The sequence below is a fragment of the Muscardinus avellanarius genome (genome assembly GCF_963383645.1).
Source record: "Muscardinus avellanarius genome assembly, chromosome: 8".
NCBI lineage: Eukaryota > Metazoa > Chordata > Mammalia > Rodentia > Gliridae > Muscardinus > Muscardinus avellanarius.
In genome coordinates this window covers 71,920,764-71,946,389 of record NC_137794.1, presented here as the reverse complement: position 1 = coordinate 71,946,389, position 25,626 = coordinate 71,920,764, and the positions used below count along the sequence as shown (strand labels likewise).

General features: G+C 39.5%; 1 protein-coding gene across 1 annotated transcript in view; it reads right to left on the bottom strand.

Moving 5' to 3' along the window:
- The window catches only part of SLC35F1 (solute carrier family 35 member F1), a gene marked incomplete at both ends in the record, with an annotated part of 422,151 nt that overhangs the window by 14,391 nt on the left and 382,134 nt on the right, over nucleotides 1–25,626 (bottom strand). The window contains 3 exons of the mRNA XM_080699714.1: nucleotides 12,826–12,980; nucleotides 20,898–20,950; nucleotides 23,140–23,296. Of these exons, the coding sequence (XP_080555840.1) occupies nucleotides 12,826–12,980; nucleotides 20,898–20,950; nucleotides 23,140–23,296 (365 nt within the window). The remainder of the gene's footprint in view (nucleotides 1–12,825; nucleotides 12,981–20,897; nucleotides 20,951–23,139; nucleotides 23,297–25,626) is intronic.

Genomic DNA, 25,626 nt, shown 5'->3' with positions numbered 1-25,626 from the left:
GGTAGTGGGATGGGGTTTGGAGGGAATCATACAAAGAGATGTGTGAATATATTAATGTATCACTTTGAATCTCATTATGATGTAATTATACCTCACCAATAAAATTCTAAAAACAACAAACATGTCTCTAAAGTTTTGAGGAAAAGAACATGAAAACCTTGAATATAAAAACGTTAACCTTTGAATACAAAGAAAAAAATTTTTTTTTTTTTTGGTGGTACTGGGGTTCCTGGAAGCCCTTCTACCTCTGGGCTACACTCCCAGACCTATTTTTATATTTTTATTTAGAAACAGGGTCTCCTAAGCCAGCGTGCGCGGCTGGCTTCGAACCTGTGCGATCCTCCTGTCTCCGCCTCCCAAGCGCGGGGATTACAAGCGTGCGCCACCACGCCCGGCACAAAGAAAAATTTTTAAGGGCGCATATATTTAGAAAATAGTCTTTGTGAATACTTTGTGGCAGACCCACTACTAGCCCAAAGGCATTTTAGCAGTGACTATAAAGTTTCCCCTCTTCAAAAAACTTAATTATCATTTGCTTCCAATTTTAGAAATAAATATTCCCTACAAACACACAAATTTCATTATGTACAGAATGTATAACCTGATTATAACGCTGATTCCTGATAGTACTAGTAGTGATAAGATCCAGCCAACTACGAGATCAATAAAAATAAGGAATTCAGAAAGAGGAACCTGCTGTGTTTCAGAGACTGGTGTTATAGAAAATGTAAATATAAAAGTATGGGTTAGCCGGGCTTGGGAGGCGGAGACAGGAGGATCGCTCAGGTTCAAAGCCAGCCTTGCTGGCTTAAGAGACCCTATTTCCAAATAAAAATATAAAATAGGTCTGTGAGTATAGCCTGGAGGTAGAATGGTTCCATCCCCAGTATCACCAAAAAAAGTATATATATACATACATATATATATATATATATATATATATATATATATATATATATATATGGCTTAAATGCATAGGTTGTGTGTACATGTATGTGTGCATTTTTGTGGCACTAAGGATTGAACCCAGAGGCATTCTACCTCTAGTTACATTCCTAGCCCTTTTATTTATTTATTTTTTTGAAATAGAGTCTAATTAAGTTACTTTGTGCTAGCCTTGAACTCAACAATCCTTTCATCTCAGCCTCCCAAGTACTGGGATTTGCAGACATGTGGCACTGTATCTGGATTACATAGAAATTATATGTATAGAAGTTTAAGTAATTGGCAGCATAAATAACAATACCAAAGTCAGGATAGGAAGGAGGGCTAGTATTAATCATCTTTCATAAAAGAAAGTAAATAAAAACTCTTAAAATTTAAAATATATATTTGGAAAATAGTCTGCCATCATGATGGCCCCTGGAGACCTGTAAAATAGCAGCTTTGCGTCAGCCTTTAATGTTTGAGCCTATATTCACTCTTTATATCTGCATAAAGACACTGATTTCTGTAAGCTCAGTTCATTAATACTCTGGCCCATGGGAAATAAATCTGCATAGGTTTGCTGACAAAATGAGATATCTGACTGTACAAATGGGCCCAAACTGTGGTAAGCACATCCCCTGCCTTCTCCTGGAAGATGACTAGCTGTGTTTTCTCAGTTGAACTCAATCCAACCGTAAGTGTTTCCATTGGAAACTTTTGCAATAGCTCTAGCTTGTTCTGTTTTTCCTGATGTTTTGAGTTCAAATCTGTATTTTATAATATGTAGTTTATGAAAAGACTCATGTAGAAGGAACTCTGACTTCTTGCTGTAATTCTGGGACTGCCTCACAATTTAACCACAACTGCTCAATTTTCTTCCATATTTCTGGCAGATGCAAAGTTATAATGTGGCAGAAACTGGCTATTTGTCCACCAAACCTATTTTATTTTCTGCACAAACAACTTGACTATAGTTCCTAGCCTCTCTTGCAATTAGTTGTGGCCATGTGATTGGGTTATGGGCAATAGAATGGGTAGAAGGTTATGTACTCTTCATGCTAGGCACAGACACAATTGTGTTCAAGTTGTCTCATAGAGAATCCCGCTGAGCACTTTAAGGGCCAGCCTAGGCATTGGCGAACTTTTTTTTTTTTTTTTTTAAGGTTAGATAGCAAATATTTTGGGCTTCTCAAGGTAGCCATTATGATAGAAGAACAGCCATATATAACGTATAATGGGGACAAATGTGCTCCAATGGAACTTTGTTTATAAAAACAGGGCTGGCTAACAGGTCATAGCTCCCTGGCCCTGGGGATGGCAGAGCCAGGAGATGGGAGGGTCCTGGGCTCCTGAACTGCCTTGGAAGCAGCCCTCCCCCACTGCTAGAAGCCAGAGATGCTGATGCTAACTCATTTAGCAACATGAAAGTCTCATAAGAGCCCATACTGAGTTACTATGTAGGAAAAAGCCAAGTTTAAAACGTCACTGTCCTATTATCATGGTATTTTATGTGAAATGCTTTGGGACCCCAGTGTAGCCAGTTCCTCCATTTTTTTTTTTTTTACTTAGTCATTAAAGTATTGGAAGATAATTATTAGAGGCTGTTAATTTTAAAATCTCTCATTTTACAATTATTTTGGTTCTTATAAGCAAAAAAGAACACAGCTTTTTAAGATGACGTTCTTACAAAAGGAAATGTAACAGGCTACGTATGAAGATATTTTTGCGAATACAATGTGAAATGTTGCTTTTCTGCCTATCAGCTGTCACGGGTTGGGCTGCCTGCCCTGGCTTTCCAGGCGTAGTTGCATTACTGAAATTGCTCTCTGCTGCAGAGGATCAACAGGCTGGTTGGCTCAAGATTCTGATCCATGTCTAATGAAAGATTCCCCTCTTAATGAAAGTTTCCAGTCTCTGCAAACTCTCTGGCACAGGCACATAGATGGTAATAATATTTGAAATTGCTGGTCTATTCAAGTCTCAGTGGTTTAGAATCTCATCTTTTGCATCTATCTGCTTGCTGATTTTTCATGTTCTTGTCATCTTTATTCATAAACAAAGAGGTAAGCCCCGAAACAGTGGCTGGCACACAGCAGTTACAGAATAAATATTTGTTGGATGAGGTTCTCTTAATTTTAATGAAGAACAGTGTATTATTAAAATGACGCCACATCCAGAGTTATTGAGCTCTGCTTGCCAAATCTACAACCACCACCACAACAAAACAGTAAGAGGAACTGGCACACTGGAGATGCAATTTTTTAGCACCAGGCAGGGAGGGTTTGGGTGAATTTATGGAGTTCCACACCTGTCCTCTTAGGAGGTAACCTGGATTAGGAGCATCGGCAGTTGATATTAAGAAGCTTTTCTGGTTACTTTAAAACTTACAGAAATTAAGCCGGGCATGGTGGCACATGCTTGTAATCCCAGTATTCGGGAGGCTGAGACTGGAAGATTGTGCTTCGTGTGCAGGCTCCGCTACTTAGTGAGGCTCTTTGTAACTCAGTGAGACCCTGTTTCAAAATAAAAAAAATAAAAAATAGGGCAGAGGGTATAGCTCAGAGGTCGAATGCCCCTGGGTTCCATCCCCAGGCCTGCAAATAAATAAATAAATAAAACTTACAGAAATTATTAAAAATGTATCATATAAGGTTGAAACTGAAACATGCGGAGTATTTTCTAATGAAAGTGTGCAAGCAAGCCCACACCTGTAATCCCAGTACTTGGGAGGCTGAGAAAGGAGGATAGTAGGTTTGAAGCCAGCCTCAGCAACTCAGACTCTTAGCAACTTAGTGAGACCCTCATCTCAAAATTAAAAAGAAAGAAAAAAGAGCTGGGGTCTAATTCAGAGGTAGGATGCCCTTAGGTTCAATCCCAGTACCCCAAACAAAGCAAACAAACAAAGTAAACAACAATAAAAAAGAAAATGTGCAAATGAAATTATACAAAATTTACACTAATCACATTACCCACAATAGTTGAAGTAGCCTTCTTGGATAAACTATTTTAAACGCTCTCTCTTCTATTTTTTACTAGTGAATATTTGGATGGTAAAAACATTTACCTGGCGTAAGAATAAGCCCTTACCTTCTTAAAATATTACTCTTCCAACAGGGCCACCTGTGACTTCAGGTCATATAACCAGTGGCCTAAGTGGAGTGTTTAGAGGGTACTTGGGAAGAATGTACAATATCAGTTTTCCTGTTCATTTCTAGTTTATTTAATAGGGCTATAAAAATAATGTCTTCTAACAAAATTATTCTCAACTTTAACCATTAGAGTAATTCTGTGGCACTATTAAGCCTTGACAAGGTAACAAGAAATGTGTGACATAAGCTACTTTCTAATTTAAATTTCAGGCAAAAACGAATATTTGGCACATTCGATGTCGGCGGCTGTTTTGTTGGCAAATGCTTAGCATATGATGTCATCTTGTGAAATAATTTATTGGGACTTTATTTGAACAACGTTCAGAGGTTATATATTTTTGGTCATCACCTAAAATTCTATTGTAAGAACTGAAGGAATCAAAGACAAAGGAATCATTCAGTTGAAAATGACTAATACAATATCTTCTACACCTCATGTATGAGTTCACAAATTTTGGCTTTTCAAACAAGAAATAAATCAATGAGAACTCACACTGTTAAGAGCTACATCTAGTCATAATCTTAAAATAAAATCAGTAGTCCAAAAATGGAAGGAGACAGGGATTACTAATGTGGAGTCCTATGTTTAACAAGAGAAATGTGTCACTGCTGGTCTCTGCTTATATGATTTTTAGGATAATCCTTTGAAAAACTCAATTAGGAAAATCTCATCACCTTGAAGTTTGGAGAAAATAAGTAACTAGTCCAAAGAGCAAATGCAAATACAACTAGGTTTATCTCGGCTCCCTGCCTCTAGAGTTCATACATTTCCTGATCAACAATGAAGGAGCCCTCCCATTCCAATTTATTCTCTCCCTGCGTGGCTTAGCGATTTTATTATTATAATTGTATGTTAGCAGAAAACCAGAACTACCTTTAAAAATCAGTGGGGGACATTAAGCAGCACCGAGTGCCTGCTGGTGGGGAAGGTGTCTTGTCACTCAGATGTTGCTTCTGAACAGCACCTCTTCATGTCCCAACTAGCCTGGCTTGAAGCCAGTGCAGACTTCTTGTTTGGTGTAATTGTTAAATTTCCTCTGTGGTGGGAAAAATAATGGATCCCTCAAATATATTCACATTCAGATCCCTGCAATCTGTAACTATGGTACTTCATACAAGGAACTTTGCAGATGCCATTAAATGAAAGATTTTGAGATGAGAAAGGGCAATCCTGGACTGTCTGAGTGAGCCTAAGATAACTGCAAAGTCTCTAAGAGCAGGAAGCAGAAATGGCACAGATTTGAAGATGCCATACTACTGGCTTTGAATATAGAGGAAGTGGGCCACAAGCCAAGGAATGCAGGTGACCTTTAGAAGCTGAAAGGGTGAGAAAACATGATCTTTTCTAGAGCCTTTGGTACAACTGTGCCAAACCTTGATTTTAGCCTGGCAAGACTTCTGACTTTCCAGGAGGATAAGAGAGTAAATTTATGGCAAGTCACTAAGTTTGTAGTAATTTGTTACAGCTGCAAAAGAAAACTAATACCTTTTCAATCTCAAAAGTGCCCCATTTGTACAATTCATGTGGAGTTTGGACCAGACCAAGCTATGACCTTGAGAAGCCAAGATGTCATTCAATTGAAAAGCTTTCATATCAGTCTCTTCCTGCATTTGGCTTTAGGGGTCTCTGAGGCCCAGTAAAGCTTTTTCCCTTTACTTTTCATGGGTTGTTATAGATTTACTGTTCTGGATTCAATAATGTTGTCAGGTAATAAAGAACAGAAATATATAACTACCTTCTAAAGCTTATAAAATTAGAGATTGTAGGGGCACTCTGCCATCCAGACTGTCTAAGGTAGAATTAGGACTGCTTCCAGGATATGGGGCTTTCCTGTCCAGTCAGCATAAAGGCAGAGATGCTGCACTGGGCTGACAGAAGGGGGAAGGAATGGATTTCTTCCAAGGGTGTAAAGTGAGAAAAAGCAAATAATCGATGGTGAGCAGGAGAGCTTCATTTAGTCATTTAGTTCTGCCTGGGTAAGCAACATCTGCTTAGCCCTCCCTTCTTAACTTGCAGATATTAATAACCAGACCAGAAGGTGGCTTAAAGACATCATGATTAAGTGAAAGAATAAACTATAACCGCAGGCTGTAGTAAAACCAGAGGAGACCTCAGAGGTCACTGGTCTAATCTCCAGTACTGCAGCGTAAGGATCTTTCCTGTTCTCTCTTTAATATTCACGTCCTGCCTCCTGCAGCAGAGGGACCTCCTGAGAGCCTAGCTCACTACTGTATGACTGCTCATGAACAATGTTTCTTAGGCAGGTGTGGGAACACATGCCTGTAATCACAGTACTTGGGAGGCTGAGATAAGAGGATCACAGGTTCGAGGCCAGATTCAGCAACTTAGCAAAACCTTCAGCTACTTAGTAAGACTTTCACAATTAAAAAAAAAAAAATAGAGCACCAAGTGTGGTGGTGCACGCTTGTAATCCCCGCACTTGGGAGATGGAGACAGGAGGATCGCACAGGTTCGAAGCCAGCCTTGCTGGCTTAAGTGATTCTGTTTCCAAATTAAAAAAAAAATTATATATATATATATATATGTATATATATATATATATATATATATATATATATATATATATATGATAGGTCTTGGAGTATATCCCAGAGGTAGAAGAAGGGTTTCCAGGAACCCCAGTACCACCAAAAAACAAACAAACAAAATAAAACACACACAAAAAAAAAAACAGAAAGAAAGAAAGAAGGAAAGAAAGAAAGAAAGAGGGCTAGGAGTGTACTTGGAGGTAGAATGCCACTGAGTTTACTCCTCAGTAAAAAAAAATGTTTCTTAATACTTAGCAATGATATTATAATCTTCATTTTTTGGTTCTAGTTTCACTTGCTTGCAGCCACATTAAGTCCAAAGCAGGCGCTTAACCCTGGCGCTGCACATGAGAGTAACCCGTACAGGTTTTAAGCATTAGATGCTTGGGGTTGTCCGAATCAGAAAGAGTGGGACCCCAGCATCAGTATTATTAAAGCTCTTCAAGTAATTTGATGTACAGGCATGGTTCAGAGTTACTGGATTCAACCCTCTTGATCTATAGTTAAGGATACCTCACTTAAAATTCAATATTCTCTTCCTTAGGCTGTGACTTTCAACCATCCCTTTAGAGCAGACAATGCAAAGCAACTGGTCATTACTACTCACAGCTTTTGGGGAAAGCGGTAGGAAGCAACAGGGAAGACCTGGAGGCCCGAAGGCAACAGGGGATTTAGTTGACTTCTTCCATGTTTATAGAAGTAAAACTCAAAAGATAAACTTGGCTTCATCAACATTAAAAAATTTTGTACTTCCAGAATACTAGCAACAAAGTAAAAAAGCTACAAGATAGGATAAATACTTGTAAACCATCTAGCTGGTGAGGGACTGGTATTCAGAAAATAAGAACTATTACAAGTCAATATAAAATGAATAATTACTGGTTCTATTTATTTCATTACTATTTGTTATAATAAAAAAAGTCAAACAATGGGGCCGGGCGTGGTAATTCCCGCACTTGGGAGGCAGAGACAGGAGGATCGTGTGGGTTGGAAGCCTGCCGCGCACACTGGTTTAGGAGACCCTGTTTCCAAATAAAAATGTAAAAATAGGTCTGGGAGTGTAGCCCGGAGGTAGTAGGGCTTCCAGGAACCCCAGTACCACCAAAAAAAAAAAAAAAGTCAAACAATGCAATTAAAAATGGGCAAGAGACATTTTTTCTGAGGCTTATATTTAAAATATAACCAGCTTCTTTCCAAATATCTCCACCAAACACACATAAATATACAAATACTACATCACCATGACCATTTTTAAAAATAATTTTATCGGTGCATTGTAATTATGCATCATAGTGAGGCTCGAAGTGGAATAAACATGTGCACACGGCACGTGGTGTGTTTCTCCCTAGAACCCCCACTCTCCTCCCCCCTCCCCGGACATTTAGTGAGGCTGGTAGTGATACCTTCATCCATGGGCCCAGCATAATTTGAACTGCTTCTTTTATCAGTTCTTCCCTCTCTCTTCTCCACCTCTCTCTCCCATCCCTTTTCTTTGTTCTACTGGTCTTTCTCCTCATTTGCCTAAAGTCTTTTTTGTTCTCTATTTTCTCTCTAGTTTCCACACATGAGGGGAAACATATGACCCTTGACTTCCTGAGATTGGCTGACCTCACATTCTCTAATTCCATTAATTTCCTACAAGTGACATACTTTTGTTCTTCTTTGTGGTTGAGTAAAACTCCCTGTCTCCCCAACACACTAGTATAAATGTGCTCTCTCATCATGACAATTTTTGCATTTTGCAAAATATATCAAGATTTTCACTTTGGCCACCATAAGTTGCTCCTAATGATAAAAGTGAACTCAGTAAAGGTTGTTTGAAAATTAGTGTTCTGATCTGGCTGTGGTGGAAACCTGGGACCAGGAGTCCTGCCCTTCTCCCAGTTCTTGCCCTCCCTCTGTGGAGCTGGAGGCCAGAGGCAGAGGCAGGCAAGCAGGTGCTGAGAAAAAACCCTGAGTTACCCAACACTGGCTCTATGATAAAAAATTCAAGAACTGCAGGAAGAGTCTTTCAGAAAATCTTCAAGGCAAAACAAAGCTTTATTTAAATAAAATCATTAGCTGTAAATGGAATGAGTATTTAGCCTATTTCTTTGCATATACGAAATACTATTGTTCATAAAACAATCAGAAAATAATTTAAGGCAGTGCTTATTCAAGAACTAAGCTACCAAAGGTGTCAATTTAAATACAATGATAGGAAAGGAGACTAGAGCATTTGTTTATGTCCTAACATTGGTGGTAGTACTAACAGGACTTTCAAATTATTTAAAAACTTTATTATTCAAATTTTTAAATTTATATAGAGGTATTTACATTATGCAAAAACAAAAATAATAAATATGAGCAAAGATCTACATGCCAACTCTCCAAATTACATTAGCCAAAAAAAGATAGCATCTGAATTCAAGAATTAGCTGTTGCTAAATCAGTTATTCTCAAGATTGAGCAATGTGTGCAGACATTTTTAAATTGTCATTACTGGGGGATGCTACTGACATGTAATGAGTTGAAGTCAAGGATACAGCTAAACATCCTATGATGCAGAGGCTACCCCTGCCCCGCCATGACAAGGAATCATTTGGCCTAAACTGGCAATAGCGCCATGGTTGAGAAATTCTGAGTTAAAGTCTAAACATCCCATGGGTTATGATATGGCTATTAAAAACAACCTCATAGTTATTTTCTTTCTTTTTTTTTTTGTGGTACTGAGAATGGAACCCAGGGGCATTCTCTGAGCCCTATTTTTTTTTTTTTAATTTTGAAACAGGGTCTCACTGAGTTGCAAGGGCCTCTCTAAATAGCTGAGGCTGGCAGCAAACCATGATCCTCCTGTCTCAGCCTCCCAGATGCTGGGATTATAAATTTGCACCACCACACTCGGCTTAGTTATTTTCAACTGTATATTAGGATATGAAGTGAATAGCTTTAAAAAAGTCCCATTCCATATTTATCAGGATTAGACTCTCTAGGATAGAATCTAGGCACAGTTGAATTTTGTATTCTTTCTAGGTAGTTGTAACTTGTGCTCAGATGTGAGATTGTAATATATGGTCAGATGTTAAACTCCCACATAGACATATTAAATAACATGAAGATGCACATATATATTAAATTTAAATAAGGCATGTGACAATCTATGTACATGTGACAATCTATGAACACTGTAATGTAGTTTAATTAAGATATATGAACTGTAAAATATTTGTACACTGTATAAGCATGAACTATAAAATGGTACCAATGGCCGGGCATGGTGGCACATACTTGTAATCTCAGCATTTGAGAGGCTGAGACCAGAGAATAACGGTTCAAGGACAGCCTCAGCTACTTAGTGAGGCCCTTTGCAACTCAGTGAGACCTAGCTTCAAAATAAAGAATAAAAATAGGGCTGGGGATGTAGCTTGGAGGTACAATGCCCCTGGATTCCATCCCCAGTAACCCCCCCAAATATAAATAAATAAATAAATAAATAAATAAATAAATAAATAAAATGGTACCAATGTATAAAAATACTTACCTATATTTTTAGAAATTTCAAATGACAAAGAAATCACTCTGGAAAATAATTTGTCAGTTTTTTAAAATAAAACTAAACATGCCATGATCATTTGACCCAACATTTGTACTCTTGGGCATTTATCTCAGAGTTCAGTGTAAACTACTATTCACACAAAAATATGTACCTGAATGCTCCTGGCAGCGTTATTTATGACAACAAAACATAGACACAATCCAGATAACCTTCAGTAAGGTAATGATTAAATAAATCATGGTATAACCATGCCCTGGAATACCACTTATCAATAAAAAGATAAACTACTAGTATAGTAAACAAAACTAATAACTCTTGAGAGTCATTCTGCTCAGTGAAAAAAAAATCAACCCCAAAGATAACAAACTATGCAACTGCATTTATATAACATTCCTAAACTGGCAAATTTATAGACACACAACAACTAGCTGTTTCAAGAGGTTGGTGTAGGGGAAAGGGAAGTAGGTCTAGGTTATAAAAAGACAACATAAGCAATCCCTATGGTAATGAAAAGATTTTGGATGTGGACTCTAACAATGCCAATATCCTAATATTCTACCACATGGCCAGGTAGTCCTCAGACTCTGGAAAATAATTAGAATTTCCGATTGTTGTATAGTTGATTTTTATGTCTGCTTACTTTCCTGAATTTATCAGCTCTAGAAGTCTTTTGGTTGATATTTTTGAGTCTTCTAAGTATAGGACTATGTCATCTGCAGACAGAAACTTTAAGAGCAACTGGTTCTTCCCAGTACTGTGATCAGGAGCAGGATGAGAGGAACATAAGGCGACTTTACTTTTTACCCTTATGAGGACCAGGGTGAGCTTGGAACACAGAAATTTCACCATTAAGATAAAGCATGTTGCAAGCAATAAACACAGTCCAGTCCTAGGTAGTTTCCTTTGGCTGTCAGTTTTCCCACTAAACTGAGCAAGGGGATCCATATAAAATAGAAGCTCATGGGAGAAGTGGGGCGATGCTAGCTAAAGGGCAGCTTTCAGTTATAAGATGAATAAGTTCTAGAAACCTAATTATTTAACATGACTACAGTTAAGGAAAATGTATAGTATACCTGGATTTGGTAATGAAGTAGATCTTAAATATTCCCGGCATACACAGAAGAAAGCAGAAACTGTTTAGCAATGAATATGTTAATTAGCCTGACTGTGGCAAACATCTCACAATGTATATGTCTATCAAAACATCACATTTAGCTGGGGGGCGTGGTGGTGCACGCTTGTAATCCCTGCACTTGGGAGGCGGAGACAGGAGGATCGCGCAGGTTCGAAGCCAGGCGCGCTGGCTTAAGAGACCCTGTTTCCAAATAAAAAAGTGTAAAAATAGGTCTGGGAGTGTAGCCCGGAGGTAGAAGGGCTTCCAGGAACCCCAGTACCACCAGAAAAAAAAAAAATCACATTTAATTGTATCTTAAATGCATACATTTTTTTCTTTGTTAATTATACTTCAATAAAATTGGGGAAAATAGTAACTTCAACCCTTTATCCCAGGCAATTGTCCTAGCCCCTTTCTCAATCTCTGCCATCTTCTGGTCTGCCCAGCCTTTTTTGGGTCCTTTTCAGTCTGTCTCTGGGCTAGGGTTTTGGCTCCTCTCAGTACTAATTCTGATTATTCTCTCTAGTTGCATTGTCTCTTGTCATCTCAAGTATATACTCTCTGTACCTCATCATTTCTCCAAGAACCTCTAAACTCAGTTTCACCTGGTTGAAGGTGTTCTGCTCTCCATGTGCCCCAGCAGCTGGCCACGCCTATATACAGGTGATTTTACTATAATACTACTGCATAAGCACTTGGTGTCTCTTTCTTTTGCTTGCCCTACTTCAGTCTTAGATGCTTGGGGACTCCATACTTGGCCTGTTCACTGTGTAATATTCCCCACTGACCTTTACTTTAAGTGACTAGTGAATGGATGGCAAGTGGGTCTCTTTTCATATACCAATTTTAATTAACTGTCAAGGGGTGCAGCAAGAACAGCAGTGAACTTGATGTGTCATAATCAATTAGTGATGCCTGCCATGGGTGAAGATGTGCTTAGCATCTTATAAGAGAAGGCCATGTTTGCACTGGATAGTTTCTTCTTTTCTTCAGGGCTGCAATATTAACTGCAGTTGCTTCACAGTATCTTTGCATTCCTTTACTCAAATTCTAATCTTTTTAGAAAAGAAACTATGTTTAATGCATTAGCATTTTCCACTCGTATTTGCTATTAAAAAATCTGCAAAGCAGAAACTGCAAGAATTGCGTCTTTTCTCTAAAGGGAATATAATCGGCCAGTGCCTTTGGCAGAATCCATTTTGTGCTAGTAGCTTGGGAATTGTACAAATTGTCCTAGCTTCAGTTTGGAAAAAGAGTATCATGTGGGCTGAACAGTATAGAAAAAACTGTCCCCTAGTATTCAAAAGCTTTTCTCTTTATAGCTGTTGCTTTTTTTTTTTTTTAACCATCAATTGTCTACAGTTACTAGCCTAAGGACAAAATGTTGCCTGTCTCAGAACTGAAATGTGAATACCAAAATCATAGGGGCTAGTACACAGAGTTATGTTTCTGCTCCCTACACATAATCAGGGCATCCCAGCATCCCCACCTGTGTGTGTGGTATTTCCTTTGGGGTGCCTTGGTCACAAAGGAACACCAAGTCAGCTTACCTTGTAGTGGAAGAGAAACAATCCACAGAACAGGCTGTACAAATCTGCTGTGAGCAGAGAGAGATTGACGGAAGTGGCACTGGTTTTCTTTATGACAACTGGCATGAAGCTGTAGAGACCGAACATGCAGGCACTAAAGCCAACGTAGAGTAGCCCTAGGGGGAATAAAGAGAGGGACATCAGGGCTCCTCCAGGCCATCTGCAGCATCCACGTAGGCTGACAAGGAGTCAAGGCAGGTATCACTATTTCACTAATTAAGACAAGCAGTATGAAATTTGTGTTATCTTTTCCCACATGTTGATACAGTGCAAAGGGAATCCTAAACACCATTTATGACTCACTTTCACCATATCAACTGGTAGCTATTGTTGGCTAGTACATAGCTAAAATATAAAATAAAAAGTCATATTTATAGGTAGAAAATGAACTTCCTGCTTCTCACTACATACCTGGTATTTTGCTTCTTCTGAGAAGGAGATCCTCTTAGTAGCAGTGTGCAGAACCTGCTAAGTCCTATTCCTAATTATGCTAAAATGTCCTTTTACTATACATGTCTTTTAAAACTCTTTTAAACCTCTTAGCTTTTTATTTGCAAAATAGGAACTGCTTGGGGTTGTGCACTCCTCATAATGATGAATAACTAGCTATGTAGTCATTGAAATTAAAGAACTTAAATGGCAAAGAGATCTGAACTTGGAATACTGGAGTCGACCCTATGGCTTTGGGCAGACTACTTCAATGCTCTGAGCACAAAGTATCTGCCAATTTTGTCAAGATTCCTGAATTCTGTTCATGTCTACCCCAAGACACTGAATCCTATCCTTCTATCAGTTTTCTTCGCCGACTGTGGATGCTCATGTGTGGTGAGATACCTTTAAAATGCCATTTGGTCAGTTTTTCATCCTCAAAACTTCTTTCTATATATAAACATGCATGTCCAGACATACAATTGTTAATACTAAGTCCACGAATATTCAGTTTTTTTGGTCCCAACCAGGAGTTCACAGCTAATTCTAAATTTTGCTTTATGAGCCGGGCGTGGTGGCGCACGCTTGTAATCCCTGCGCTTGGGAGGCGGAGACAGGAGGATCGCGCAGGTTTGAAGTCAGCCCCGCGTGCTGGCTTAGGAGACCCTGTTTCCAAATAAAAATGTAAAAATAGGTCTGGGAGTGTAGCCCGGAGGTAGAAGGGCTTCCAGGAACCCCAGTACCACCAAAAATAAATAAATAAATAAATAAATTAATTAATTAATTAATTTTGCTTTATATTTTCCTAAATTTTGATATAATGCAAATGTAGAAAAATAATCCTCATTTCTCTACCTTGAAAAATTAAGGTATAAAAAATAGCATAAGTAATACAATTCAGCAGATCTTTGGGTAGTAAAATATAAAAAAAGTAACCTTTCTAAGAAAAGCCTTGATTAATTGTGTCTGGTGTGGGGTTTGGAAGGGACTAGATATTCAGTCTCTCTGACTATAAAAACCAGAGATTCTTCTAGAAAGAAATTTGGTTTGACCCTGTGAAAAGAATTTAAGGGCACACACCTCTCTATGTTTCTGATCCTAATTTTTTAAGAAAAATCCACATCGGCTCTACATACAAAATTATGTTGAACACGAAATTAGCAAACCCAGTGCAACAGCCCCCTCTAGTGTGGCGGATGCACCCTCCACAGTAAGAGGATGATGAGGGCCACTTCCGGCTTCAGTAAGACAGGAAGATGAGAGGGTTGTTCATTCTCCACCACAAGTTCTAATTCCCTAAAAGTAGTCGATTTCCTTGCACTTGGATTTCACACTTCTTATAATTCATTTTCCTTTTAACCAAGTTACTAAAAATATAATAAATACTACATAACCTATGACTTATACATAAAAAACATAAAATTAATTCACTATTCCTTAAAAATATTTGCAATCAACAGACTATGAACAAAATTCATCCTTAAATTAACTCACTAAAAACAATCAAATTTGGAAGAAATATAATCCAGACAAATTAGAGCCTTTTTTATTTTAAAAGGGCATCACTGATTTACATCATACCCTGTCTGAACCAAAAACTTCCAGATCCTATCACCTAGCACACCATATGTAGACTCAGATTTGCAGACTCGAATGTTTTTTATACACTTACTTATTCAAACATTATCTACTGAACACCCCACTATGCCCTAAACACTCTGCTTTGGGCTAGGCATGCAGTGAAATGCAGGATGGACCAGAAGCTTAGGGTTGCCATGGTGCTATGCAGGAAGAATAAGGTTTTGTACAGGGGCTTGGGGGGCTCACTTTAGGAAGGCTGGTTAGATAGGGATGCTTTGTGGAGGTGGCATTTACTTTGAATGCTGAGGGGGATAAAGGAGATTAGAGGAGACAGGGAAAGAATATTTTAGGCAGGGAGATCTGCAAATGACAAGAACCTGAGAAAGGACAGGGTATGCAGTGTTTGAGGAGCTGCCAGGGACCAAAATGACTGAATGGGCAATAATAAGAAATGAGGTAGAGAAATTAGGATGGAGCCTTTTCTGACTTGGAAAGGAATTTACATCTCACTCCAGTTATAAGTCATTGAGCAGTTTGTGGCAGGTATCTAACATAATCTGATCTACATTTTTCAAAGATGACTTTGGCTACTCTGGAGAGGAATGAGGAGAAAATCCTGGAGGGAGCCAGCGAGAGGCAGCATCCTGGTTCAGGCAAGGAAGGTAGGGCCCTCTAGGCTGCTCACAACAACAGGGGAGGCGAAGGAGGCAGCTCTGTCTATAAAGACTCAGCAGGCCTTGGTGATGGATGGGAGGTGAGTGGTGAGGGAGGGAGGGCATCAAAGATACCACAGGTTCTGACTAATGAAGAAACTGAGCGAACCCTGATGGCATTTACTGAGCTGGAGAGAAGGAAAGGAGGACCTTGTTTTCATAGGAAACAAAAGCTCCATTTTGAAAGTTAGGTTTCAGGTGCTTATCCATGAGGACCTGTCCAGTAGGGAGCTGGGTATGTTACTGGATGGCTCAGAGAAGAGGTGTGACTTTGCAAGCATCCCTCCTGAGCCACGGAGAGTAAGCGAATGGACACATGACAGGCTTCCAATCCATCAATGAGGGCAACTCGGGAAGCTTGTAGCTTACGTGTTCAAAATGTATTTTTTGAGCTGGGCATGGTGGCACACGCTTGTAATCCCCGGGCTTAAAAGGCGGAGACAGGAGGATTGTGCAGGTTCAAAACCACCCACGCTGGCTTAAGAGACCCTGTTTCCAAAAATAAAAAAATAGGTCTGGGAGTGTAGCCCGGATATAGAAGGGCTTCCAGGAACCCAAGTACCACCAAAATGTATTTTTTGAAACTACAGAAATTAGATGTAGGGGGACAGAATGAAAAACATACCTCCTCCCAGGTGACAGCTTTCACCAGGTGAGCTAGTGTTTGGGTGTACAAATACCCTGTTTTGTAAGTGATACACAGTCAGCCAAACGAAGACATGATTAATCAGAGCGTTGGAACACAGAGTTGCCACATGATGCTGCTTTGTTGTTCTTAGACAAACATTAGCCAGTGAAGGGACACCAGCAAGGCATAGCAAGACCCAAATTGCTGTCCATGTAGGGTTTTCAGTCAGTCAACATGATCAGACAAATAAAACTGATTTCCTTTTCTGGAAGGCAACTCTAATGGCTGCAAGAACTACTTTTGCAGGTAGAGGTATGCATATAACCACTGTTTCTGAAATGTTTTCTCTCTCACTAAGGAGAGTATTTAATCACTCTAATCCTCATAAACCAAAATATCTAAGCTGAAGAAATTGAAAATAATACTCTCAGCTGATTCTGATTGAGTGCTTACTATACGTCATGTATATACTATACATATATAGTAACTAATCTCTGTAATAGTATAGCATTATTATTATTGTAATCTGCTTTAGCCAGGTAAGGAAATGGGTCTATAGAGCACATCAGTCAAGAAACAGTCTATCCTAGGTTCAAAAGAGTAAATTTAACAGACCACATGCGTCAGAAGTGTTTGAATGGGTGATAGGGGGAAAAGGACAGAGAAGAAATCAGACACTAACAATAGTAAGTTACTCCCATCCCAAGAGCTAGAGAAATGCAGGCAGGAGACCACATTCTCTGAGCTCTGCAGAGGTAAATCACTGAAGAGACTGCCATATCTAGAGACCTGATTTCAAACAGCAAGACATGGAAAAACACCTGGTTTCTTTCTTTTTCTCACTGTCTCTTGTTCCCCTAATGCCTTTCATCAAACGGACCTGGTCAGAAGCCAGTTGATAAGAAAGCCTGGGAAGGTCATTTTCAAGAGCAGAGCAGGGGAAGAGGAAGAAATGGGATGGTGAGGGACAGGCTGAGAAACTTGCCCTCCAGTTTCATGGGCAATCTGACTTCAAATTCTGAGCACAAACTATTAATCTATAGTGTTTCATTACTATGAAGAGAAATGAAACTTTGAAGAAACATCCTGTTTGACTCTAATAAACATCTCATTTTAGGTGTGTGTGTGTGTGTGTGAACACAGAATTGCCACACTTTGTGTGCATACACACATATATGTGGGATCTGTATAGAGTATCTGTGTGTGTATGCTTCATATATTTTATCTCATCTCTTTCTTTGGGAGCCCCCTGGTGTTCTGCTTTCCTTTCTCTTTTGTATATGCTGGATTTCAAAAATATTATTTTTAATTCTTAATAATGACAGGTAAGGTGACTTCTCAGGACATATGGATTAGGCTAAGCTAGGGCACCAGGCTGGCTGGATTTGCTCAGAGGTGTAAATTAGTTGTCCTATAAAAGAAAGCCAGGGGCCCAGTCAAGTTGCCCCCCCCAACTCAGACCTCAGATTCATTGGTAAAAAGAGAGGTGTATTTATTTATTTATTTATTTACTTACTTATTTATTTATTTTTGGTGGCACTTGGGATGAAACCCAGGGGCCTTCTACCTCCCGGCTACACTTCCACACCTATTCTATATTTTATTTGGAAACAGGGTTTCTTAAGCCAGCTGAGGCTGGTTTCGAACCTACGTGATCCTCCTGTCTCAGCCTCCCAAGCACGGGGATTACAAGCGTGCACCACCACACCTGGCAACAAGAGAGGTGTATTTCTACTTAACTTTAAGGTCCTCCCTACTGTGTGGTCCCATTATCCCACTTCTTGTTTTGGCATCCAAAAAAGAAAAAAAAAAAAAAAAGAATCAGCCACAACATCAAAGGGAAGAAGCCCCTACATACCATAAATCTGTGTTAACTGACCCCCAGTACATTTTTCTTTTCTTTCCTTTGATATTTGACTTTTGCCTCAGCTTATATTTTTTCACACAATATGGCAAATGGGATAGAGAGAAAATTTACGTTATTTATTAGATTTCTGGCTGTGATTCTAACATTCCTGCTCCCCAGGAGGACACTTTAGTTGTATTAAGTTGCACATTTTACTTGAGTTTACTGATTTGATAATCATAACCAGTCTTTCTGCTCAGTAGAGTAAAACAAAGGAACAAAACCACAATAATAACTATTATCTTCTTGCTTTTAATCACTCTGTATCTTGCAACTGGCAAGATAGCAATCTGTTAAAAAATGCATTAAACTCCCTCCCCCCAAATTAAACATTTGTTATTCCACTTACATTAAAGAAAAATATTTTTATTTTATTTATTATATTGTTATTATTATTATTATTATTATTATTATTATTATTATTATTATTATTATTATTTGGTGGTACTGGGGTTCCTGGAAACCCTTCTACCTCTGGGCTACACTCCCAGACACATATTTTTTATATTTTTATTTGGAAGCAGGGTCTTTTAAGCCAGTGGCTGGCTTCCAACCTGTGCGATCCTCCTGTCTCCACCTCCCAAGCGTGAGGATTACAAGTGTGCACCACCACGCCCAGCTCTTTTTATTTTTTTAAAGTGACAACCATAGGAGCTGTCCAAGAGATTATGTAAGGCAGATCAGTGTTGCAGAAGAGGTAAAGGAGTGGCACACACTGATCGATCATGAGAAACAAAGACTGTCTTGAATTCTATTCTACTTCCCCAAATAATGTGAGCTCTGCAGCAGGACACAGCAATCGGAGCTGGGCATAGCTCTCAAGCTACTTGTGGGTGATTCTCCAAGGAGTGTGGGGTGGGCAAGGAGAGGATACTGACCTTCCCCAGAGTTTCCCACCATGGCATCTCCCAGGCCCCAGAAAGAAAGTGTGACATCAAGCCTAACACCTCCCACCGTCATCTCCACCCCTTCCCCTATGTCTGTATTTTGTGAGACAAGAGGAAGCAGAATATCCCCCTCTTCTTTGCTGTCACTCATTTTGCTTTTTAACAAACCTTGAGTCCCTGAATATTGCAGTCTAGAGCTGAGCTAAGCAAAGGAAACATGTTGCCAGTCGGTCTGGGGAACTAATGAGCACAAAGGTGGCCCTGGTAAGAAATTGCAAATCTAACCCTACAAATGCTGCAGAAAGGAAAGAAGGAACATTTGAGTCCCCTTCTAGGCCATTTTGGCCTAATTTCCAATTAAATGGATGGCACCATAAAGTGTTCCTTTTCCACTGCCTTCATAATCTTGGACCACAGGGACTGACATTTTAATGGAAGTACGAGAGCTCAGGATAAAACTATCTTTCGATGTCACATTTAACTAGCACTGAATTATAACAGAACCTCAGTGGACATGCACATGACAGCCACATAATTAGAGGACAAATTCTTTTTGATCATTGCTATTACCATCAATATCAAATTAATTTACACTTGCAGGCCACTGTGTATGAAGTGCTCAGAGTAGTACTTTAGAGTCGTGGCTTCGAGAGTCACAAAGGCAAATGGTTCTGCAACCTGCCGCTGGCCTTCTTTCCCAGCTGCCCTCTCTTTCCCCACTCCCTCCTCTCTATTAATTTTCATTTAATTGTATCATTCTATACCCAGACTAGAGAAAAAATAAATGGCAGGACTCCATGATAGACACAAGGTCTGGCGAGCACTTGAAATCACTAAAAGAGAAGCCCTTAAGAGAGTCCCATGCATGTCTGTAGTTCACAGAGCACCTTCAGAAACAATGAAGTTGGTCCTGGAGTGTAGTGAAGGGGGCCAGCAAAATGATGCAGGAGAACTTCAGGTCATTGTCTTTCCTCATGAAAGGAGAAGGTGATGGCAGCTGTCAGTTACATCAGAGCTATATAAACTGGAGATGGCTCAAACAGCCAGCCTCAGTGTGGGGGAATATCTGTATTTTTACCTCTCATTTGCATTCATTCTTGGACACATTCCCCAAGCACCTACCAGCCAAGAAAAGCTCTGTGTCATGGCCTAGATCCATGCACCTCAGTAGAGACACTACGGGAATACCTGCTAAAGATATCAGATGGCCATTTCTAGAGCTTGCTGTGCCATCCTCCATTAGCACATCACCTGGGATCTGAAATCCTTGTCCTAAATTTTTTAGAGGAAAGTGAACTTTGGAACAGGTAGAATCTGAAATGCCCTGGATGACTATTACTTCGCTAAAGACCATCTGGCATTTTCTAGGTCCATTTGGATATTAATTAACCATTTCTTACTGGCAAATTGCTCCCTTTTGAGGTCTTCATGGGCTCAGAATTCCGATTATACTCTTTTCTTTCATTGTCTTTTTGGTAAGTTCAGTTTTTTCCTCTTACTAAAGTGTCTGTTTTTTTTTTAATGATCACATCAGTTTTGTGTTTCCTGGCAAGAGCAAATTGCTGTCATTTCTGTGCTACCACTGCCTCAGGGCAATTTCCTTTCAGGTTGGTCTGTAACCTAATAACACACTTCCGGGTCTATAGTAATGGTACCTTGACAGTGATAATGGGCAGAAGCTCAAGTAGGAAGCATGATGAATTATGCAACCTGGTCTCTTACAGCAGTACAGGAATTCCCAAACGGCAGGGGGGGGCGGTTAATCTTCTTTTGTTCTCTGCTGTTATAAATCCTTTGTTTGTTCAGGCCCCACCCCCACCCACATCACTCTTCCAACATATTTCTCTGGTTTATTAAAAACAGCAAACTTCAGAGGGCAAACTCCTTACCTATTTGCCAATCCCAGGGCACCTTTAACAGCTCCTTGTGCTCCATGATAGCTCTGCAAATTCAAAGAAGGTGGATCTGATGAACAAGAAAAGATCTATTTCCTCTCCCCCTTCCAATTGCCATATTTATACTAATAAGAAAGCAATCAGTTGTACTTCAAAAGTAACTTTGGGCCACACAGAGGCAGCCTGCCAGGTCTCATTCCATGGGCCAGCAGTAGCGAGAGTGTGCTAGTGAGCATGGTGGCGTTCTAAACCTCCAGGGTCCTCTTCACCTAACCAGTTTTCCCACAGACTTTGTTTTATCTCTCCCATATGCTGCCTAAGAAACAAATGGCCAGATTCAGAAAATTTCTATGTATGTAGGTTGAATCAATTTTCTGATTGAGCATTCTCTAGAGGATTGGTTCTCAAAGGTACCACAAAGCCAGCTAGTGAATGTGTTAAAATACCACTTCTGGGGCCTGATCTCTAGCGATTTGATTCTAATTCAGCAGATCCAGGTGGGGCTCCTGGAAGTGCATTTCTGACAAGTCCTCATGTGATTGATGCCTATGCTGCTGTTCTGAGGACCACACAAGGAGGATCACTCTAGGAGAGGAGCAGGAGACTAGTTGGCACACTCCATCAGCATTGCTTGGGTTCCAAGGTGCACTCAATGCATCCCATTTGCCAAACGAGCCTTTATTTTGGCAGAAGTGTCCCTCACAATGCTTGGTCAGTAATAACAGACTATAGTGGAAGCAGATGAGCACTGTATCTCTGAATTTATATTTTGAAGTCAGAATGATAACCCACACAATGAGCCAACCAGCTATAAAATGTTGGCTATGAATAGTTAAACTAAGTAATTCCTTTTCCTCTTGCAAAGTTGAAGCACCAAATTTAGGACCTTTAAAGCACCATTACACTTTCTAAAATAAATCCTTATCAGAGAGTCTTTCCATTTTTGTGACTTGTTAACTATGGAGTTTTTTTCTAGTATACAAACTGGAATTTAAAGGGTAATAGCCTACATGTAGAACACATTCAAGGTGATGCCACAATATTATTCATTAATAATTTTATACATGGCTGGGTGTGGTAGTACATGCCTGTAATCCCAGTACTTGGGAGGCTGAGATAGGAGGATGGCAGGTTGGAGACCAGCTTCAGCAACTTAGCAAAGGTCTCAGCAACCTAGCAGGAGACATTGTTATAAAACAAACAAACAAACAAAATAAATAAGTGAAAGGGCTGAGGGCTGAGGGTACAGCTCAAAGGTGGGTTCAATCTTTGGAAGTATCACAAAAAAGATCAAACATGAATCAATACAATTACAATTACATTTTATTTGTAGAAAAGGATTTGGTGAAATTAGACTTGAAAGTTATACTATCATTCTTTATTTTTTGTGGTACTAGGGATGGAACCCTAGTTCCAAGGGAATTCTACCTCTGAGCTACACCCCCAGCCCTAATTTTTTTATTCTTTATTTTAAAACAGGGTTTCACTGAGTTGCAAAGGACCTACTAAGTAGCTGGGGCTGGCCGCAAACCATGATCCTCCTTTCTCAGCCTCCCAAATGCTGGGATTAAAAGCATGTACCACCATGCCCAGATCATACTATCATTCTTTACTCCTTACATTAAACTAAAATATATGTTCTTTATATTTTATGGAAAATTATGCTTTGTTTGACACTTATCCTCATAACAAATTCTGAGGTGCTAAATGATGCATATACTCTAATTCCTGTTATTGCAAAACTGGTGTTTTTGACTTTTTGATGCTTCATGGATATCTATATTATACTTTTATGTTTCAAAAGAAAATGAAAATGCTTAATTCTAAGAGATAAGTTTGAAATATAGTTCCCTTTTGCAGATCCATGGGCAATAAAAGAACAAATTCATGAAAGGGCAACTTTAAATTCTAAGTTCTCTCGCAGTCGTCACCAGTAAGCCCAATGTCCTTTTTCAGTAGTGCATTGAATTGTGACATTTATGCTTAATTTTTCTACTTCTTTATGTAATAGCCCACTCGCTAGTTTGGGAGAATGGATGTACTTCTAAGGCCACTAAATGTCCTATAATAATTCATAATAAACATGTATTTGTTTATTGGCTTTGCAGATTTCCTAAGACCTTTATGTGGGAGGTTGAGACTGCTTTTATGCCTTGATATTGATTCCCCAAGGACAAAGTTTGTAAGAACAAGTCTCACTTATTTACTCTTTGAATTTTGTGTTATTTTTACTCACAACTGAATTCCACTGAAAAATGCACCGAACAGACCAATCATTCCCAGGAATTCCACTCGGCTCAAGGTGCGGATGATGTATTCTTCCCAGACGTTAGAAATACCATAGAGAGTGGCTCCTCCCAAGACAAGAAGGTCCCCTACTAGCTTATTTTCACCTAGAAATCAAAAAGAACAGAGGGAGCCTCATTAAAATGTTCTTAATAAGAATCAGGTACCAGACAATTGAGCTTTGCCTGTTCTATTTTGACATTTTAGAAGAGGCCCTGCAATTTCCAACTGATATTGAGTAAAGGTTTTTATCTGAGCTATTGACATGTTCTGATATAAAAAGGCTGCCTATGTCAGTACAACCAAAAGTCTTCCCTAAGTAAGAAAAGGACTAGTTTCTTTGAGATTTATTCTCTCCACAGAGTCTAACATCTCTCCAGGTATGCATTTGTGAACATATGCTAATAGGTGCACATCTTATTTTTGTTTCAGATTTTCCAAGTACATAGGGAACCTAATATAAAAAAAAACAGAATCAATTCCCACCTTCTGCTATACAGGGAGATGAGAAGGCAATACTACATTTTGACCATGAAAAAAATGTATACATGCTTAAACAATGGTATGTAAAATACGTATGAACTGAAATGTCCAATTCCCCTAAAGTAACAGGAGAGTGAAATATATGCAATTCACTATCACATTAATATTTTCTTTTTGCCATAAAACCATGTTTTAAAGGCTTTGTTTTATGTCCAAATTTAAAAAATAATTTATTAGTGCATTGCAATTATACATCATAGTGAGGTTTTGTTTGTTAAAAACATCCACGCCCACAGCTCTTTGTATATTCTCCTGCACGGGTCTCCACACTTCCCCTTCCTCCCCCACAGGAGTTAGTTCACATATTGCCACAGTATTATTTGAACTGTTTCCTTCTTCAGTTTTTTCTCTTCCTCTCCCTAAATCTCTCCACTAACACACTTCAGTTACCCTACCATACAGATCTTTCTTTCTCTCTCTCTCTCTCTCTCTCTCTCTCTCTCTCTCTCTCTCTCTCTCTCTCTCTCTCTCTCACTGTATGTCTCTGTCTCTCTTTCTCTCTGCAATATTTATATGTCCAATTTTTTTTGTATGTATGTGGAATATGGGGGTGTCTGGGGATTGCACCCACAAGCGTTCTACCTCTGAGCTACACTCCCAGCCCTTTTTATTTTTTTATTTTTGAAACAAGGTCTAAGTTACTGAAGTTCTTGCTAAGTTGCTGAGGCTAGTCTCAAATCTGCAATCGTCCTGTCTCAGCCTCCCAAGTACTGGATTACAATCATTGTACCTGATTATATGCCCACATTTTTTTTTTTCAGTACAGGGCATTGCACCCAGGGGCATTTTACATCTGAGCTACACTTCCAGCCCCATTTTATTCTTTATTTTGAAACAGGTTCTCACTAAGTTGTGGAGGACCTCACTAAGTAGCTGAGGCTGGCTGCAAACCTGCGATCCTCTTGTCTCAGTCTCTCAAGTACCGAGATTACAAGTGTGAGCACCAGGCCCAGCTTGCCCACTTTTTAATAAATGCTTTACTCAGTACTTTCTTTAATTAGGCAAATTCTTCCCACTCCAGGAAGTGTGGAGCCAGGGCACTGTTTCATCTCTGTGTTGGTTTCCCTCCAGTATTTGGGTATTTGTTATAGTGATACTAAACTGACTCTACCCAGTGCACAGGCCTGCAGCTCTGTAGACCTGCTGCCCCGGTGCAGCTGAGGAAGGGTGTTGGGAGCATCCTTAGTCTTCTGCTTTGAGGTCACTCGGTCTGGCTTGGGAGGGGCACAAACTGCCCACCCAAGTGGGAATTGTTAAAATGCAGACAAGTTTCCAAGGACCAAATGGGACCAATAACCAGGGACCCTGACAATCTCCTGGTTTACCCTTTCCTTCCCTGATTCATCTATGACTATCTTGGTGTTATTCCTGACTCACCCATGATTGCTTTGTTATTTCTTGTGATTAATATCTTATAATGTCTTGGTTATAACCCTCAAAGAAAGCAAGATGCTAGTGAAAGGACGGCAGGAATAGAGACATCTCTCCTCCCCAGCCTCCTCAGCTGCCATGTTGAGTCCACTGTCATTCATGTGATAGACGACTTTTCATCAATCAATCGATCAACATCAATGCCATCCACTACAGATTCGCATTTACTCCAGCATTAGTTTAAAGAAGGGACTCACCTTAGATTAGCCTCACATTTCCAGATTAGCTACAACAATCCCCACTGTAGAACTGAGCTTTCAGCTGGGAGCACTGAGCATTCCCTAGGTAAGGATTTTATGTAAGGGCATTAGACAGGCTTTGAAGAAACTGCATGTGATCACCTTGGAAGATTCTGTATCTGCTCTAAATGCTGCTACTTTCTGTGGCCATGTCCCACCTCTGGTAAGGAATGGAGAGGAAGAGGAAGTGACTCCAAAAGGCAGCAGCTTGTTAGAGTCACTCT